This window comes from Rhinopithecus bieti, unplaced genomic scaffold (genome assembly GCF_001698545.2).
Source record: "Rhinopithecus bieti isolate Rb0 unplaced genomic scaffold, ASM169854v2 scaffold_57210, whole genome shotgun sequence".
NCBI classification, from domain to species: domain Eukaryota; kingdom Metazoa; phylum Chordata; class Mammalia; order Primates; family Cercopithecidae; genus Rhinopithecus; species Rhinopithecus bieti.
Window position 1 is genome coordinate 1,284,613 of NW_016823439.1, and position 19,044 is coordinate 1,303,656.

General features: G+C 43.1%; 1 protein-coding gene across 1 annotated transcript in view; it reads left to right on the plus strand.

Moving 5' to 3' along the window:
- The window catches only part of GDPD1 (glycerophosphodiester phosphodiesterase domain containing 1), a 59,040-nt gene that overhangs the window by 20,092 nt on the left and 19,904 nt on the right, over window positions 1-19,044 (plus strand). The window contains 2 exon segments of the mRNA XM_017861590.1: window positions 8,757-8,892; window positions 12,765-12,810. Coding sequence (XP_017717079.1) covers window positions 8,757-8,892; window positions 12,765-12,810 — 182 coding nt within the window.

Here is a 19,044-nt window from a genome sequence, read left to right on the forward strand (position 1 = left end):
TTTTTTTTTTTTTTTTTTTTTTATTGCCAGCATAGGACACACTTTTTTTTTTAACCTCCCCCCTATGGCTCAAGCTACCCTCCCATCTCAGCCTCCCTAGTAGCTGGGACTACAGGTGTATGCCTCTATGCCCAGCTAATTTTTCATATTTTTTTGTAGAGACTGGGTTTTGTAGAGATGATTCACCCCCCCTTGGCCTCCCAAAATGCTGAGATTACAGGCCTGAGCAACTGCACCTTTAATTTTACACTTTGGCCATGTGCCGTGCCTCATGCCTGTAATCCCAGCACTTTGGGAGGCTGAGGTGGGCGAATCACGAGGTCAGGGGTTCAAGGCCAGCCTGTCCAATATGGTGAAACCCTATCTCTACTAAAAATTACAAAAATTAGTTGGCGTGGTGACCGCTCTTGTAGTCCCAGCTACTCAGGAGGCTGAGGCAGGAGAATCGCTTGAACCTGGGGGGCGCAGGTTGCAGTGAGCTGAGATCGTGCCACTGCACTCACTGCACTCCAGCCTGGGTGACAGAGTGAGATTCCATCTCAAAAAAAAATAAAAATAAAAAAGGTTAAAAAAATGTTAAATAGAAAAATCATGCATAATAAGGATATAAAGAAAGAAAATATGTTTGTACAGCTGTAAAATGTTTGTGTTTTAAGTGTTATGAAAGAGTCAAAAGTTTTTTAAAATTTAAAAGTTTATAAAGAAGTTACAGTAAGCTAAAGTTAAATAGGTTTTTTTAAAAAAAATTTTATTATATTTTTAAGAGACAGGGTCTCACTTTGTCTCCTAGGCTGGAGTACAGTGGCATGATCCTAGCTCACTGCAACTTTGAACTCCTGGGCTCAAGCAATCCTCCTGCCTCAGCATCCCAAGTAACTAGAACTACAGGGATGTGCCACTGTACCTCCCTAATTTTTAAATTTTTTTGTAAAGATGAGGTCTCTCCATATTGCCCAGGCTTGTCTCCAACTCCTGACCTCAAGCAGTCCTCCTGGTTCAGCCTCCCAAAGTGCTAGGATTACATGCATGAGCCACCATGCCAGGTCTATTTTTAAAATATATATCATGTTGCCTAAGTATACAGTGTTCATAAGGTCTACAGTACTGTTTTAGTAATGTCCTACGCCTTCCATTCACTCACCACTCACTCACTGACACCAAAAGCAGCTTCCAGTCCTGCAAGCTCCATTCATGATACGTACCCTAATGCACGTGTACCATTTTAATCTTTTATATCATATTTTAACTGTACCTTTTCTGTGTTTAGACAGATTCACAAGTACTTAACATTGTGTTACATTTGCCTGTAGTATTCAGTACAGTAATGTGCCATATAGATTTGTAACCACGGAACAATAGGCTATACTCTATAACATAGATGTATAAATACCATCTAGATTTGTGTAAGTGCACTCTGTGATGTTCGCACAATGACAAAATTGACCATACATTTCTCAGAACATATGCCCATTGTTAAGTGGTGCATGACTTTATAATATTTTTATATTATGTGTTGTAAGTATAGACAGAAATATACATTTACCCCACATAGGTGATTCACAGATAAAATAAGAATCATGTGAGCTAGTGTATTTATTTATTTATTTATTTATTTATTTATTTATTTGAGACAGAGTTTTGCTCTTGTCGCCCAAGCTGGAGTGCAATGGTGCGATCTCGGCTCACTGCAGTCTCTGCCTCCCGGGTTCAAGCAATTCTCCTGCCTCAGCCTCCCGAGTAGCTGAGATTACAGGCATGCACCACTATGCCTGGCTAATTATTTGTATTTTTAGTAGAAACGGGGTGTCATCATATTAGCCAGGGTGGTCTCGAACTCCTGACCTCAGGTGATCTGCTGCCTTGGCCTCCCAAAGTGCTGGGATTACAGGCATTAGCCACTGTGCCTGGCCTCTGAGCATCCTTTTAAATACACTAGCTCAGCTGGGTGCTGTGGCTCATGCCTGTAATCCCAGCACTTTGGGAGGCCAAGGCGGACGGATCACCTGAGTTCAGGAGTTCGAGACCACCCTGGCCACATGATGAAACTTTTCCTCTACTAAAAATACAAAAATTAGCTGGGCGTGGTGGCAGGTGCCTGTAATCCCAGCTACTCGGGAAGGTGAGACAGGAGAATCGCTTGAACCTGGGAGGCAGAGGTTGAGTGAGCCGAGATTGTGCCACTGGTCTCTAGCCTGGGCAACAAGAACAAAACTCTGCCTCAAAAAATAAAAATAAAAGGATGCTCAGTGTTTATTAGATTAAATTCCTGCTGTAATTTATTGTTGATGTTGAATAAATTGATGTCAAGAATATTGTCTTGTAGATAAGAGATAATATATTCTGGGTTGGTTTGTTCGTTCGTTTGTTTGTTTTTGAGACTGAGTCTTGCTCTGTCACCGAGGCTGGAGTGCAGTCGCGTGATCTTGGCTCACTGCAACCTCCGCCTCCTGGGTTCACGAGATTCTTCTGCCTCAGCCTCCCGAGTAGCTAGGATTACAGGCATGTGCCACCACATCCAGCTAATTTTTGTATTTTTAGTAGAGACAGGGTTTTCCCATGTTGGCCAGGCTGGCCTTGAACTACTGACCTCAGCTGATTGACCTGCCTTGGCCTCCCAAAGTACTGGAATTACAGGTGTGAGCCACCATTCCTGGCTAAGAGATATATTCTTAATGGCAGTATATTTGTTTTTCCATTATAAAAATTTATATTCTAAAAATTCAAACAACTCAAATAATCTATGTGAAGTAAAAAATTGGCCTGCTCACTTTCTTACTCCCATTCCTACTCATCTCACTTATAAGAGGTAACCCCTGTCATGATTTGGTCTTATATCTTTCTATTATTTTAAAAATTTACACATAAACTTTTTTAACAAAATATTTTACATCAGTAGAATCATATGATTGATGCAGAAGTTTTTGCTCCTTAGTTCAGCTAAAGCCAGTTTCTTGTCACACAACCAGGAAAGATTAGGCACACAGACACATTCAAAGGTGAGGAGAGCAGGAATTTATTAAAAGAAAGCTCTCAGCAAAAAAAAGGAGTCCTGCTAACAGGCTCCCACCTCATAGACTGATCACCAGGCCACCACACATGAGCTGAAGAGGCCCCTCACCCCTGCACGAGGGACGAATTCCCATGGCTCCACCCCCTCCCTGCAGCGCACATGTGGGCATTATTCAGAAAGAATCCATGGAGAGGCTGGGCATGGTGGCTCACACCTGTGATCCCAGCACTTTGGGAAGTGGATCACCTGAGGTCAGGAGTTTGAGACCAGCTTGGGCAACATGGTGAAACCCCTTCTGTACTCAAAATCCAAAAATTAGCCAGGCGTGGTGGCGGGTACCTGTAATCTCAGCTACTTGGGAGGCTGAGGTGTGGGAACTGCTTGAACCCAGAAGGCAGAGGTTGCATTGACCCAAGATCGTGCCACTGCACTTCAGCCCAGGTGACAGAATGAGACTCTGTCTACAAGAAAAAAAAAAAAAAATTAGTTAGGAAAAGGTGGGCAGGCGGGGCGCGGTGGCTCTTGTCTGTAATCCCAGCATTTTGGGAGGCCGAAGAAGGTGGATCACCTGAGCTCAGGAGTTTGAGACAAGCCTGGCCAACGTGGTAAAACCTTGTCTCTACCAAAAATACAAAAATTAGGTGGGCATAGTGGGGCGCCTGTAATCCCAGCTACTTGAGAGGTTGAGGCAGGAGAATCGCTTGAACCCGGGAGGTGCAGGTTGCGGTGAGCCGAGACTGTGCCATTGCATTCCAGCCTGGGCAACAAGAATGAAACTCAATCCCCACCCCCCCAAAAAAAAAAAAAAGTGAGCAAACAGGGGCAGTTCTCCCTCTGGGCTGCAGTTTTATCCTGGACCAACAGTTCAGTCTTTCAGCCATCAGGCTGTTTTAGGCTTGAAGGTAGGGTTCCACCAGGGATCCTTGGCTGTGTCCTGTCTCCATCATCATACCTATTTTAAAATTCAGATATACCCCAACAATGCTATTCCATGTGAATTCTATATTCTCTGAAATGACTACATATTACATACTATGGATTTGGATCATGATTGATAAACACTTAGGTGCCATCTGAGTTAGAATTAATTAAAATTTAAAATATTAATAGATGTTGATAACAATAACATGGCTCCATTCCCCTCATTTAGAAATATATTGAGTACCTACAATGTGCCCAACACCATAAACGTTAGAAAATATGGAACAGACATAGTCCCTTCTATTAGTGGCAGTGAATCCGTAGGGGTCTGCAGCAACCTCATTTCTTGCCGCAGAAGAAAAAATTTGACTGAGGGCATAAGGCAGAAGTCGAGAGACCAAGGCGAGTTTTACAGCAAGAGTGAAAGGTTATGAAAAAGCTTTAGAGCAGGAATGAAAAGAAGTAAAGTACACTTGGAAGAGGGCCAAGTGGTGACTTGAGAGATCAAGTGCCCAGTTTGACCTTTGACTTAGGGTATTATATTTCGGCATACTTCCGGGGTTTTGTGTCCCTTCTCCCTTGATTCTTCCCTTCGGATGGGCTGTCTGCTTGCACAGTAGCCTGCTGCTACTTGGGAGGGGCCACATGTGCAGTGTGTTTACTGGAGTTGTACGCATGCTCTCTTGAGGCATTCTTCCCTTACCAGTTGAATGCTCCTAGAAGATCACATACCAGTAAAACTCCGCCACTTTGCCTCTTAGTGTGCATGCTTGAGCCCACTTGCCCAACTCCTGAGATCTTAGGAAGCTGATCCCCAGTTTCAGTTTTTTCTATTATATCTACTGGGAGACTGCCTTTTCCTGGTGCCCACTGCAACTTATTATTATTATTATTACTTTTTGAGACAGAGTGTTGCTCTGTTGCCCAGGCTAGAGTGCAGTGGTGTGATCTCGGCACACTGCAACCACTGCCTCCCAGGTTTAAGCGATTCTCCTGCCTCAGCCTCCTGAGTAGCTGGGATTACAGGCACACACCACCACACCTGGCTAATTCTTGTATTTTTAATAGAAATGTGGTTTTGCCATGTTGGCCAGGCTGATCTCAAACTCCTGACCTCAGGTGATCTGCCCGCCTTGGCCACCCAAAGTGCTGGAATTACAGGCATGAGCCACCATGACAAGCCTCTCAAATCTTAAGTTTATAACCCAGTGAATTTTAACATACGGGTACACCTTTGTACCACCCAGATAAAGATTTAGAATATTTCTAGCACCGCGGAGGGCATCAGTGTTACCTTTTGCAGGCAATACTCACTCCTTGCCCCTGGATAACCATTATTCTAATTTCTTTTCCTTCCCTTCCTTCCTTCCTCCCTCCCTCTCTTTTTCTTTTCTTCTTTTTTTTTTTGTGTGTGTGTGACAGGGTCTCACTCTGTAGCCCAGGCTGGAGTGCAGTGGAGCAATCTCGACTCACTGTGACCTCTGCCTCCTAGGGTTCAAGCAATTCTCCTGCCTCAGCCTCCCAAGTAGCTGGGATTACAGGCAGGCACCATCATGCCCAGCTAATTTTTACATTTTTTAGTAGAGATGAGATTTTGCCAGGTTGGCCAGGCTGGTCTTCAACTCCTGACCTCAGGTGATCCACTCACCTCAGCCTCCCAAAATGCTAGGTTTACAGGCATGAGCTACCATGTTCAGCCTCACTGTGGTTTTCATATACATTTCTCTAATGAATTTTGATGTTGAATATCTATTTCATATGCTTATTGGACATTTGGAAATCTTCATTTGTGAAGTGACTTTTCAAGTATTTGTCTGTTATTTTGTGTATTGTGTTTCTGAGAAAGACATTTCAGGCAGAGGAAGTAGTGAGATGGCATGGAGTGGCTTGAAATGTAAACTGTAAGGTGGGGAGGAGGTGTAGAGAGCTAATATTATTATCACTGATTTATATATAAGAAACTGCAACATAAAGAAGCTAAATAGGCCCGGCGCGGTGGCTCATGCCTGTAATCCCAGCACTTTGGGAGGCCGAGGCAGGCGGATCACGAGGTCAGGAGATCAAGACCATCCTGGCTAACACAGTGAAACCCCGTCTCTACTAAAAATGCAAAAAATTAGCCGGGCGTGGCGGCGGGCGCCTGTAGTCCCAGCTACTTGGGAGGCTGAGGCAGGAGAATGGCAGGAACCTGGGAGGCAGAGCTTGCAGTGAGCCAAGATCGTGCCACTGCACTCCAGACTGGACGACTGAGCAAGACTCTGTCTCAAAAACAAACAAACAAACAAACAAAAAAAGAAGCTAAATAACTCACTTGAATAAATGGGAGAGCCAGTATTTAAATTTAGGCTCCAGTGTCTGTGCTCTTAACCATTGCAGTACACTGTCTCTAAAATACATAGGGGTGAAAGGAACCTTACAAGATTATCTGGTCTGGACTAATCCTTTTATTTATTTATTTATTTATTTATTTATTTATTTATTTATTCTTTTAGAGATGGGGTCTTACTATGTTGCCCCGGCTGAAGTGTAGGGGCTATTCACAGGTATGATTATTGCACAATACAGCCTCCAACTCCTGGCCTCAAACGATCCTCCCACCTCAGCCTCTTGCTTAACTGGGAGTACAGTCTTTTTTTTTTTTTTCTTCAAGACGGTCTCACTCTGTCACCCAGGCTGGGGTGCGATGGCGCAGTCTTGGCTCACTTCAATCTCCGCTTCCTGAGCTCAAGCGATTCTCATGCCTCAGCCTTTCGAGTAGCTGGGATAACAGGCGTGTACCACCAAGCCCCGATAATTTTTGTATTTTTGGTTGAGATAGGATTTCACCATGTTTTCCATGCTGGTCTTGAACTCCTGGCCCCAAGTGAACTGCCCGTCTTGGCCTCCCAAAGGGCTTGAATTAGAGGGGTGAGCCACTGCACCTGGCCAGTCTTTATTTTGTTTATTTTTTAAATTTTGTTTTGTCATGTTAAAATATACGTAATATAAAGTTGACCGTTTTTTTTTTTGTTTTTTTTTTTTTTTGAGACGAGGTCTCGCTCTGTCGCCCAGTAGCCGGATCTCAGCTCACTACAAGCTCCGCCCCCGGGTTCACACAATTCTCCTGCCTCAGCCTCCCGAGTAGCTGGGACTACAGGCATCCGCCACCTCGCCCGGCTAGTTTTTTTTTTTTTTTTTTTTTTTTTTTTAGTAGAGACGGGGTTTCACCGTGTTAGCCAGGATGGTCTCAGTCTCCTGACCTAGTGATCCGTCCGTCTCCGCCTCGAAGTACTGGGATTACAGGCTTGAGCCACCGCGCTGGGCCAAGTTGACTGATTCTTAATGCCCAGCGGGTTCTTCTTCTGCATAGATAAAACCAGCTCACTGAGACAGTGGTTTTACAGTAAAGAAAGTTTAATTATTGCAGGGCCAGCCAAGTAGAAAGACAGGAGATATTTCTCCAATTTGCTGCTTTGAAAGCTTGGAGGCTGGGCTTTTTTTCTGTTTGTTTGTCACTTTTTTTGAGATGGAGTCTTGCTCTGTTGCCCAGGCTGGAGTGCAGTGGTATGATCTCGGCTCACCACAACTTCCGCCTCCTGGGTTCAAGCGATTCTTCTGCCTCAGCCTCCCGACTAACTGGGACTACAGGCCTGAGCCACAGTGCCCTGCCAATTTTTGTGTGTGTGTGTGTGGTTTTTTTTTCTTTTTGAGATGGAGTCTCGCTCTGTCACCAGGCTGGAGTGCAGTGGCATGATCTTGGCTCACTGCAACCTCTGCCTCCCGGATTCAAGCCATTCTTCTGCCTCAGCCTCCTGAGTAGCTGGGACCACTGGCACGTGCCAGCACGCCTGGCTAATTTTTTGTATTTTAGTAGAGACAAGGTTTCACCATGTTGACCAGAATAGTTTCAATCTCTTGACCTTGTGATCCACCCACCTTGGCCTCCCAAAGTGCTGGGATTACAGGCCTGAGACACCGTGCCCCGCCAATTTTTTTGTATTTTTAGTAGAGATGGGATTTCACCTTGTTGACCAGGCAAGTCTCAAAACTCCTGACCTCAGGTGATCCACTCGCCTTGGCCTCCCAAAGTGCTGGGATTACAGGTGTGAGCCACTGCGCCTGGCCAATTTGGATGCTTTTATTAATTTTTTCTTGCCTAATTGCTAGAGCTTTCAATACTATGTTAAATCAAAGTAATAAAAGTGGCCAGGTGCAGTGGCTCATGCTTTTAAACCTAGCACTTTGGGAGGCTGCAACAGGAGGATCACATGAGCGCAATAAAAAATTAGCTGGGCACAGTGGCATCCATTTGTAGTTCCAGCTACTCAGTAGGCTGAGACAGGAGGATCACTTAAGCCCAGGAGTTTGAGGATGCAATGAGCCATGATCATGCCATTGCACTCCAGCCTGGGCAACAGAGCAAGACTCTGTCTCAAAAAAATAAAATAAATAAAAATAAAAGCAAGCATCCTTGTCTTGTTATTTAATCCTTTCATTTTATAGAAGTGAAAATGTAGTCCCTGAGAGAAGAATTTACTTGCCCAAAGTTATGCAAGTTCACAGCAAAGCAGGAGTTAATATCAAATCTCTTAACTTCAGATTCAGTATTCTATTATATTCAGTTGAAGAATTAAGGATAACTGGTTATGGAAAGGAGGCAACACGATTCTTTTATTCTCAGTTCACTTAGAATATATTCATGTGAATAAGTCATACTAGGTGATGGTATTGAGATATTTTAATATTATGGGATTTTGGATTTGTAACTCTGAATTGTTAGATCTGATGTGTGTAACCTCAATGTATACTTAAGTGTCAGAATGTCATTCTTCTTTTATTTCTTCAGTGCGGTTAAAATCGGAACTGATATGCTAGAATTGGACTGCCATATCACAAAAGATGAACAAGTTGTAGTGTCACATGATGAGAATCTAAAGAGAGCAACTGGGGTCAATGTAAACATCTCTGATCTCAAATACTGTGTAAGTAAAAATGCATGATAAACTAATAGCTAATAGGTGTCATGGCCTGTAATATTTTTTTAAAAAATAGTGAATATCAGATATTGCTTCAGTAAAAAATTTATAATATTATTTAAATACTGATTAAATACTAAATGTCAAAGGAAATTTTTAAAAACTGTTTTGAGGGCCAGGAGCGGTGGCTCAAGCCTGTAATCCCAGCACTTTGGGAGGCCGAGACAGGCGGATCACGAGGTCAGGAGATCGAGACCATCCTGGCTAACACGGTGAAACCCCATCTCTACTAAAAAATACAAAAAACTAGCCGGGCGAGGTGGCAGGCACCTGTAGTCCCAGCTACTCGGGAGGCTGAGGCAGGAGAATGGCGTAAACCCAGGAGGCGGAGCTTGCAGTGAGCTGAGATCCAGCCACTGCGCTCCAGCCTGGACGACAGAGTGAGACTCCGTCTCAAAAAAAAAAAAAAAAAAAAAAAAAAAACTGTTTTGAGGCCAAGTGTGCTGGCTCATGCCTGTAATTCCAGCACTTTGGGAGGCTGAAGTGGGAGGATTGTTTGAGGCCAGGAGTTTGAGATCAGGCTAGGCAACATAGCAAGACTCCGTCTTTATTAAAATATAGGAAAATTGGCTGGACACGGTGGCTCACACCTGTAATCCCAGCACTTGGGAGGCCGAGGCGGGTGGATCACCCAAAGTCAGGAGTTCGAGATCAGCCTGGCCAACATGGTGAAACCTCATCTCTACTAAAAATACAAAAATTAGCCAGGCGTGGTGTTACACACCTGTAATCCCAGCTACTCAGGAGGCTGAGGCAGGAGAATCGCTTGAACCTAGGAGGTGGAGGTTGCAGTGAGCTGAGATGGTGCCACTGCACTCCAGCCTGGGCAAGAGTCCATCTTAAAAAAAAAAGGGGGGGGAGGGAATTGTTTAGGTATGGTGGCATATACCTATGGTCCCAGCTACTCAGGAGGCCGAGGTGGGAAGATCACTCGATCCCGGGAAGTTGAGGCTGCAGTGGGCCAAGATTGCACCACTGCACTCCAGCCTGGGTGAAAGAGTGAGACCCTGTCTCAAAAACGAAACGAGGCAGGGCGCGGTGGCTCACGCCTGTAATCCCAGCACTGTGGGAGACCGAGGCGGGTGGATCACCTGAGGTCAGGAGTTCAAGACCAGCCTGGCCAACATGGTGAAACCCCATCTCTACTAAAAAATACAAAAATTAGCCGGGCATGATGGTGCCCCTGTAATCCCAGCTACTTGGGAGGCTGAGGCAGGAGAATTGCTTGAACCTGGGAGGCGGAGGTTGCAGTGAGCCAAGATTGCGCCACTGCACTCCAGCCTGGGCAAGAGTGAGCCTCTGTCTCAAAAAAAAAAAAAGATTATTATAATGTACATATTAATAATAGTAAATACTGATGAATGGAAGGAAAAATCATGCATAAAGTTACTACCAAAAAAACACTTATGTTAACAGGATTCTACCTTTTATGTTTTTTAGATTTGTATTCTCACTGTGCATCATGTACGTAGAATTTTAGACACTTTAACATGATAATGACCGGCCTCGGTGGCTCACACCTGTAATCTCAGTACTTTGGGAGGGTGAAATGGGCGGATCACCAGAGGTCAGGAGTTCGAGACTAGCCTGGCCAACGTGGCAAAACCCCGTCTCTACTAAAAATACAAAAATTAGCTGGGCAGACAGATCACCTGAGGTCAGGAGTTGGGGACCGCCCTGGCCAACATGGTGAAACCCCATCTCTACTAAAAATACAAAAACTAGCTGGGTGTGTTGGCATGCATCTGTAATCCTAGCTATTCAGGGGGCTGAGGTAGGAGAATCGCTTGAACCCAGGAGGCAGAGGTTGCAGTGACCGAGATCATGCCACTGCACTCCAGCCTGGGCAATGGAAAGCATGGAAAAATGTTTATCATTTATAATGTTTCCTTTTTTCTTTTTTTTATTATAATGTTTCTTTCTTTCTTTTTTTTTTTTTTTTTTTTTTTTTTTGAGACAGAGTCTTACTCTTTTTAACCAGAGCGAGAGTAGCTGGGATTACAAGCATGCACCACCACACCTGGCTAATTTTTGTGTTTTTAGTAGAGACGGGGTTTCACGATGTTGGCCAGGCTGGTCTCGAACTCCTGACCTCAGGTGATCCTCCTGCCTTGGCTTCCCAAAGTGCTGGGATTACAGGTGTGAGCCACTGTGCCCAGCCTTTTCCATGCATTAAAGAAATCAGACTTTATTTTTTAGAGAAGTTTCAGGTTTACAGCAAAATTGAGTGGAAAATGCAGAGTTCCCACATACCTGCACAGTTACCACACAGACACAGGGTCCCCCGCTTTTAACATCTGCACCAGAGTGGTACATACATTGACACAATATTATTGCTCATAGTCCATAGTTTACATTAGGGTTCACTCTTGTACATTCTGTGGTTTTGGACAAATTTATAATGATATGTATCCAGCAATTATACTATTATACAAAATATTTCCACTGCTCTAAAAATTCTGTGTTCTGCCTATTCAGTCCCCCCTTCCCTCATCCCCTGCCAACCACTGATCTTTTTACTGTTTTCATAGTTTTGTCTTTTCCAGAGTGTCATATAGTTGGAATCATACCGTATTTGACCTTTCAGAATCCATGCTTATCTTTCATAAACATTTCAAATGACTATAGCCATTCCATTGTGTGGATATATAGTTATTTTTAACCATTCTTCTATTGTTGGACATTGGATTAGCTCTAAGTTTTCACCATTATAGATAACACTGCACTGAAATTTTTTTTCTTTTGAGACAGAGTTTCGCTCTTGCCGCCCAGGCTGGAGTGCAATGGTGCAATCTCAGCTCACTGCAGCCTCCACCTCCCAGGTTCAAGCAATTCTCCTGCCTCAGCCCCCCAAGTAGCTGGGATTACAGGCATGCGCCACCACACCTGGCTAATTTTTTGTATTTAGTAGAGACAGAGTTTCACCATGTTGGTCAAGCTGGTCTTGAACTCCTGACCTCAGGTGATCTGCCCACCTCAGCCTCCCAAAGTGCTGGGATTATAGGGGTGAGCCACTGTGCCCAGCCTGCACTGAACAGCTTTATGCATAAAGATTAAAGCTTTCTCTATCTTTAGCTTTTTATTTATAAAGATATATAAATATTTGTATTTATAAAAGTTATTTATATAATGTTTTCTCTATTTTAAGATTATTTCTCTAAATATACTCCCAGAAGGGAAATTATTGGGTAAAAGAACATTTGCCAGCTGGGTGCGGTGGCTCATGCCTGTAGTCCCAGTGCTTTTGGAGTCTGAGGCCTCCCAAAAGAAGACCTCCCAAAAGGACAGATCCTTCTGAGGATCCACTGAGCTCAGACGATCAAGGCTACAGTGAGGTATAATTGTGCTACTGCACTCCAGCCCAGGCAATAGAGTGAGACCCTGTCTCAAAAATAAAATAAAATAAAATAAAAATAATATTTACTAGTATTGAGCATTATAATAATACCAAATTTGCTAATTAAATTTTAATTAACATTTCATTAATTATTAATGAGTTTAAAGATCTATTTAATTGTTATTTTCTTTTGTTTTCATTGAATTGTGTATTCTTGACATTTTCTACTGAAATATTTGTATGTTATTGTGAAAAGATCTATATTAAATAGTACAAATATATTTTTTGTAGATGGCATATATAAGTAATATGGTTAATTTGCTGTTGGGGATGTTCTGCTAAAGGGTGCCTATGTAAACATGTTTTGTAGTGTTTTACTCTTCTATATGTTGAAAAAGCGTATCTTTGTGTCTTAATGTAAGACATTAAAATCTTATTATTTTTTGAGAGTTAACTTTTTTTTTGATCATGTCTTTTAAAGGAGCTCCCACCTTACCTTGGCAAACTGGATGTCTCATTTCAAAGAGGTAATATTTTTTGTTTGTAGCTTAAACATTTGTGTTGAGAAGCATATGTGTGTTTTCTTGTCATAGTAAGTTCTTACTAAAAGTAACTGGCCTCTAAGCTTGTTCCCTCAGGCCTACAAATCTGAAGCCTTGAAAATTATCTGATGTAAAATTATCAGGTCCAAAGACTTAACTGATTTATGCTACTTAAATTCACATACAGTTAATTTAAACCTGCATACTGATTGCAAGAAACATTTCACTTCTAAAGGTTCAAATTCTAGAATATTGCCGCAACTTATAGTAGTCATCCATCAAAAAAAATAATAAAAAATAAATGAAAAGAGCTGGGCACAGTGGCTCACGACTGTAATCCCAGCACTTTGGGAGGCTGAGGCAGGCAGATCACTTTAGGTCAAGAGTTTGAGACCAGCCTAGCCAACATGGCAAAACCCCATCTCTACTAAAAAATACAAAAAATATTAGCCAGGCATGATGATGTGCACCTGTAATCCCACCTACTTGGGAGGCTGAGGCAGGACAATCATTTGAACCCGGGAGGCGGAGGTTCCAGTGAGCCGAGATTGCACCATTGCACTTCAGCCTGGGCAACGAGAGCGAATCTCTGTCTAAAATAATAATAATAATAATGAAAATAAAATAAATAATACATAAATAAATAAATAAAAAGAAATGGAAAGGACCCCTTTCAAATCCTTTCTGGTTCCGTAATATTTAATTCTGTCTTTTAGCTGCTCCATATTTTAAATGATTAAACAGACTTCTGTCATTCAAATAAACCATTTCCTAGTCATCTTCACTTAGCAGTTTTCTTCTGAGGGAACATTTCTCACAAGGAAACATGTCCCTTGACCCAACTTGTTAGTTACTGCAGATGTTAGAATGGAAAATATACCGCCTTAAGATATGTGCTGAACAGATACGGGCTCCCTCATTGTCACAAGGGACATTGTCTCACATTTTTTAATGATTCAAATGTATAACTCAATAAAACCATAAGATGTTAAATCTCATGAATCTTGGTATGATTTAGTTGAAACCTTGGTTAAATGTCAGCTCCATTTATATTAATTTTTTAAAAGAACTGTAACTGCTCCAAGAACTAGATTTAAAATTGGCCAAGCCAGGTGTGGTGACGTACACCTCTAGTCCCAGCTACTTGGGAGACTGAGTTGGGAGGCTCGTTTGAGCCCAAGAGTTGGGAGTCTAGCTTAGGCTACATAGCAAGACCCTGTCTCTAAAATAAAAAAAAATTTTTTTTAAATTGACCACGGATAGGGGAATTTTGAAGACGAAATAAAATCAGAAAAGTTTAACATTAGTTATTTCTAAGGGATATTTAAACCTCAGATGTGTTTGATTTCAATTTCTAGGTAAGTTGAAGTTGTTGGTTTGAGGAAACTTTTCTTCATTCTTGTAGTTTATAGAATTATACTTGCCAAGCTATTATAATATTTGTGTCAATTTTGGACTTGTGAAAGTTAAGAAAATTTCAGAAATGAAGTTTTCCTATTTTCCCTTTGTAGAGCAAAGCCAAAGAAAGTCCCATAAAAATTTTAAAATCCAGCAGATGTGGTGGCTCACACCTATAATCTCAGCACTTTGAGAGGCCAAGGCGGGAGGGTTGCTTGAGACCAACAATTTGAAACCAGCCTGGGCAACATAGCAAGACCCCGTCTCTAAAAAAAATATTAGCCAGTCATGGTGGCATGTGCCTATAGTCCCAGCTATTGAAGAGACTTGAGGTGGGAGGATCCCTTGAGCCTGGGAGTTGAAGGCTATAGTGAGCTATGCTTACACCACTATGCTCCAGCCTGGGTGACAGAGTGAGACCTTGTCTCAAAAAAAAAAAAATCCTTTGAGGAAAAAAAAAGTTTTAAATTCTTCCTGGTTTTGTATGTCCTTCATAAAGTCATGAAACTGTTTCTTCTTTTTTTTGAGACAGAGTCTTGCTCTGTTGCCCAGGCTAGAGTGAAGTAGCTCAATCTCAGCTCACTGCAACCTCCACCTCCTGGGTTCAAGAGATTCTCATGCCTCAGCCACCTGAATAGCTAAGATACAGGTGCCTGCCGCCACACCTGGCTAATTTTTTTATTTTTAGTAGAGATGAGGTTTCACCATGTTGGCCAGGCTGGTCTGGAATTCCTGGCCTCCCAGAATGCTAGGATTACAAGCATGAGCCACCACACCCAGCCAGTTTTTGAATGTGAAGAGACCTTTGAGACTGTCTAATCTTGTCTTCTGTTATAGACAAGGAAACTGAAGTCTAAAGATGCAAACTAACTTAATCAAGTTCATATAACAAAGAAATAACAATGCTAGAACTTGAACTAGGTCTCTCTCTTAGCAGACCAGTGTTCAACTGTACCATACTGCCTCTCCATTGGAACACTATTCTCAAATGTTGTATTAAGAACAATGCTGTGGGGCCGGTGCAGTGGCTCACACCTGTAATCCCAGCACTTTGGGAGGCCGAGGCAGGTGGATCACCTGAGGTTAGGAGTTTGAGACCAGCCTGGCCAACATGGTGAAACCCTATTTCTACTAAAAATACAAAAATTAGCCGGGCGTGGTGACATGCACCTGTAGTCTCAGCTACTTGGGAGGCTGAGGCAGGAGAATCACTTGAACCTGGGAGGCAGAGGTTGCAGTGAGCTGAGATCGCGCCATTGTACTTCAATCTGGACAACAAGAGCGAGACTCTGTCTCAAAAAACAAAAAAAAAAAGGAACAATGCTGTGAAAAAAAAAAAAAGAACAACACTGTGTACTGTCAAGTTTCAGATATCTGAAAAGAATAATAATAATTAGCTTTCCTTTTATATTGCATTCATCTCATATCATAATTGACTTTAGACTGATCCTCAAATGTGGAGTTGACTGCATTTGGAACAGACTAATAAACTGTGTGTAAAGACTTGACTCAGAACCATGGCAGTGGCTCACATCTGTAATCCCAGCACTTTGGGAGGCTAAGGCAGGAGGATAACTTGATCCCAGGAGTTTGAGACCAGCCTGGGCCACATACAGAGACTCCATCTTTACAAAAATAATAAAAATAATATTAGCCAGGCATGGTATGCACTTGTGGTCCTAGCTAGGGAGGCTGAGGTGGGGGGATTGCTGAGCCCAGGAGGTGGAGGCTGCAGTGAGCCATGATTATGTCACTGCACAAAGTGAGACTCTGTCTCAGAAAAAAAAGGAAAAAAGAAAAAGAGAGAAAAGAAAACAAGAAACTTGACTCAGATTCATCAAAAAGTGGTTCCGTTTTTTTCTATCCTGTTCCCTTGCATAGAGTTCTTGCTTACCAGGCCGGGCACAGTGGCTCACACCTGTAATCCCAGCACTTTGGGAGGCCGACGCAGGTGGATCACTTGAGGTTAGGAGTTTGAGACCAGCTTGGCCAACATGGCGAAACCCTGTCTCTACTAAAAATACAAAATTTTAAAATTTTATTATTGTTTTTTGAGATGAACTTTTGCTTCTGTCACCCAGTGGCACAATCTCAGCTCACTGCAACCTCTGCCTCCCAGGTTCAAGTGATCCTCCTGCCTCAGCCTCCCGTGTAGCTGGGATTACAGGTGCCCGCCACCACTCCCAGCTAATTTTTGTATTTTTAGTAGAGATGAGGTTTCACCACGTTGGCCAGGCTGGCCTTGAATTCCTGACCTCAGGTGATCCGCCCACCTCTTTGTCCCAAAGGGCTGGGATTAGTCATGAGCCACCATGCCTAGCCAAAATACAAAAATTAGCCAGGTGTGGTAATGCACACCTGGAGTCCCAGCTACTGGGGAGGCTGAGTTTGGAGAATCACTTGAACCCGGGAGGCAGAGGTTGCAGTGAGCCAAGATCATGCCACTGCACTCCAGCCTGGGCAACAGAGCAAGACTGTCTCAAAAAAAAAAAAAAAAAAAAAATGCTGAATTGGCCTGGCGCAGTGGCTCACGCCTGTAATCCTCAAACTTTGGGAGGTCGAGGCAGGAAGATCCCCTGAGGTCAGGAGCTTGAGACCAGCCTGGCCAATGTGGTGAAACCCCATCTCTACTAAAAATACAAAAATTAGCTGGACATGGTGGCATGCGCCTGTTCTCCCAGCTACTTGGGAGACTGAGGCAGGAGAATCGCTTGAACTGGGAGGTGGAGATTGCAGTGAGCTGAGATCATGCCACTGCACTTCAGCCTGGGCAACAGAGCGAGACTTTGTCTCAAAAAAAAAAAAAATGTTAACCAAAGGGTTTGTTATTATCTATCCCAATTAGTTGAAAGTGACTTTTTTTTTTCATGGAAAACGCATAATTTGGATGATCTAGAGTTGACTATAATTATCATTTTAAAGTTCCCCAAATAGTGAAAACTATTTAAATAGTGGCCCCTAACTTGCATAGGGGCCACTATTCCATCAACTAACACATCCTATGGCATACTCCTTGTCTATTTTTCCTATTTCCTATTATTTTCCTCTTTTCTTTTTATAGTCCACTACTTCCTAGCTGGTTACCTTCTGCCTAGAAAATACTGGAGCAAACTTCTCTTTTTCCAAATGTTCTTCTACATTCTAAGCTGGCTGAGGCATCTAATTTATGCATTATTATTTTTAAGTAGAGATCGGGTCTCGCTATGTTGGTCAGATTGGTCTTGAATTCTTGGCCTCAAGCAGTCTTCCTGCCTCAACCTTACAAAGTGCTGAGATTCCAGGAGTGACCCACTGCACCTAGCCTAATATTTGTATCTTTACATCACTATAGCACTTTTTTTTTTCTCAGCACACATTTTAGTTTTCTCATTCCCTCGCTGTTAGATAGAATATTCTTATGTGTTATTTTGCTGTTCCAAAGTTAGTTTCATCTGTTTGACCTTTTTGTAAACTGATTCTTACATGCATCTTACTTGACTGCTAAATTAATTTTTTTTTTTTTTTTTTGAGACGGAGTCTTGCTCTGTCACCCAGGCTGGAGTGCAGTGGCCGGATCTCAGCTCACTGCAAGCTCCGCCTCCCGGGTTTACGCTATTCTCCTGCCTCAGCCTCCGGAGTAGCTGGGACTGCAGGCGCCCGCCACCTCGCCCGGCTAGTTTTTTTGTATTTTTTAGTAGAGACGGGGTTTCACCGTGTTAGCCAGGATGGTCTCGATCTCCTGACCTCGTGATCCGCCCGTCTCGGCCTCCCAAAGTGCTGGGATTACAGGCTTGAGCCACCGCACCCGGCCTAAATTAATTTTTTAATTTGCCCACACCATGACAAAAAGGCAGTCTTCCTTATGAGCTTCAAGCATGAAGTCCCAGAGAAAGACACTGTTTGGCCCACCTTGGGTCATGTGGCCATCTTGAAGAAAAGAAGTGGGCTATTATGATTATATGCCCACCCCCAAGGGTGAATGGGCAGTGGGTAGTGTGTTGACAGCCCTATTGGAACAATGTGAGATAAGGAGATATGATGTGAAATACAGATTTCCAAAGGAAGGAAGAATATTGGGTAGGTAAAAACATGGTGGCTAATGCCTATAATCCCAGCATTCAAGGAGGCCATGGTGAGAGGATCCCTTGAGGCCAGGAATTCAACGCCAACCTGGTCAATAAAGCAAGACTTCATCTCTACTTAAAAAAAAAAAAGTGGGGGGAGGGGTGAGCCAGGCATGGTGGCTCACGCCTGTAATCCCAGCACTTTGGGAGGCCAAGGTGGGCGGATCACCTGAGGTTGGGAGTTCAAGACCAGACTGAACAACATGGAGAAACCCTATCTTTACTAAAAATACAAAATTAGCCAGGCATGGTGGGGCAGATGCCTGTAATCCCAGCTACTCCAGAGACTAAGGCAGGATAATTGCTTGAACCCTGGAGGCAGAGGTTGTGGTGAGCCGAGACGGCACCGCTGCACTGCAGGCTGGGCAACAGAGCGAGACTCCGTCTCCAAAAAAAAAAAAAGAAGAAAAGAAAAAGCCGGGTATGGTGGCACATGCCTCTAATCTCAGCTATTCGGAGGCTGAGGCAGGAGGATCACTGGAGCTGAGTTCAAGGCTGCTGTGAGCTATGGTCATGCCACTGCACTCCAGCCTGGGTGACAGATTGAGACCCTGTCTCAAAAAAATAAATACATAAAGAGGTAACAGCACCCCCTGGACTTTAAGGATGTGACTTCTTTCCCATTCATCCCCTCTGACTGACTTGGTAACTGGATCTAAGAAGGAAGTGATATATATATTTTTTTCAGACCCTCTTGCTCTATCACCCAGACTGGTGT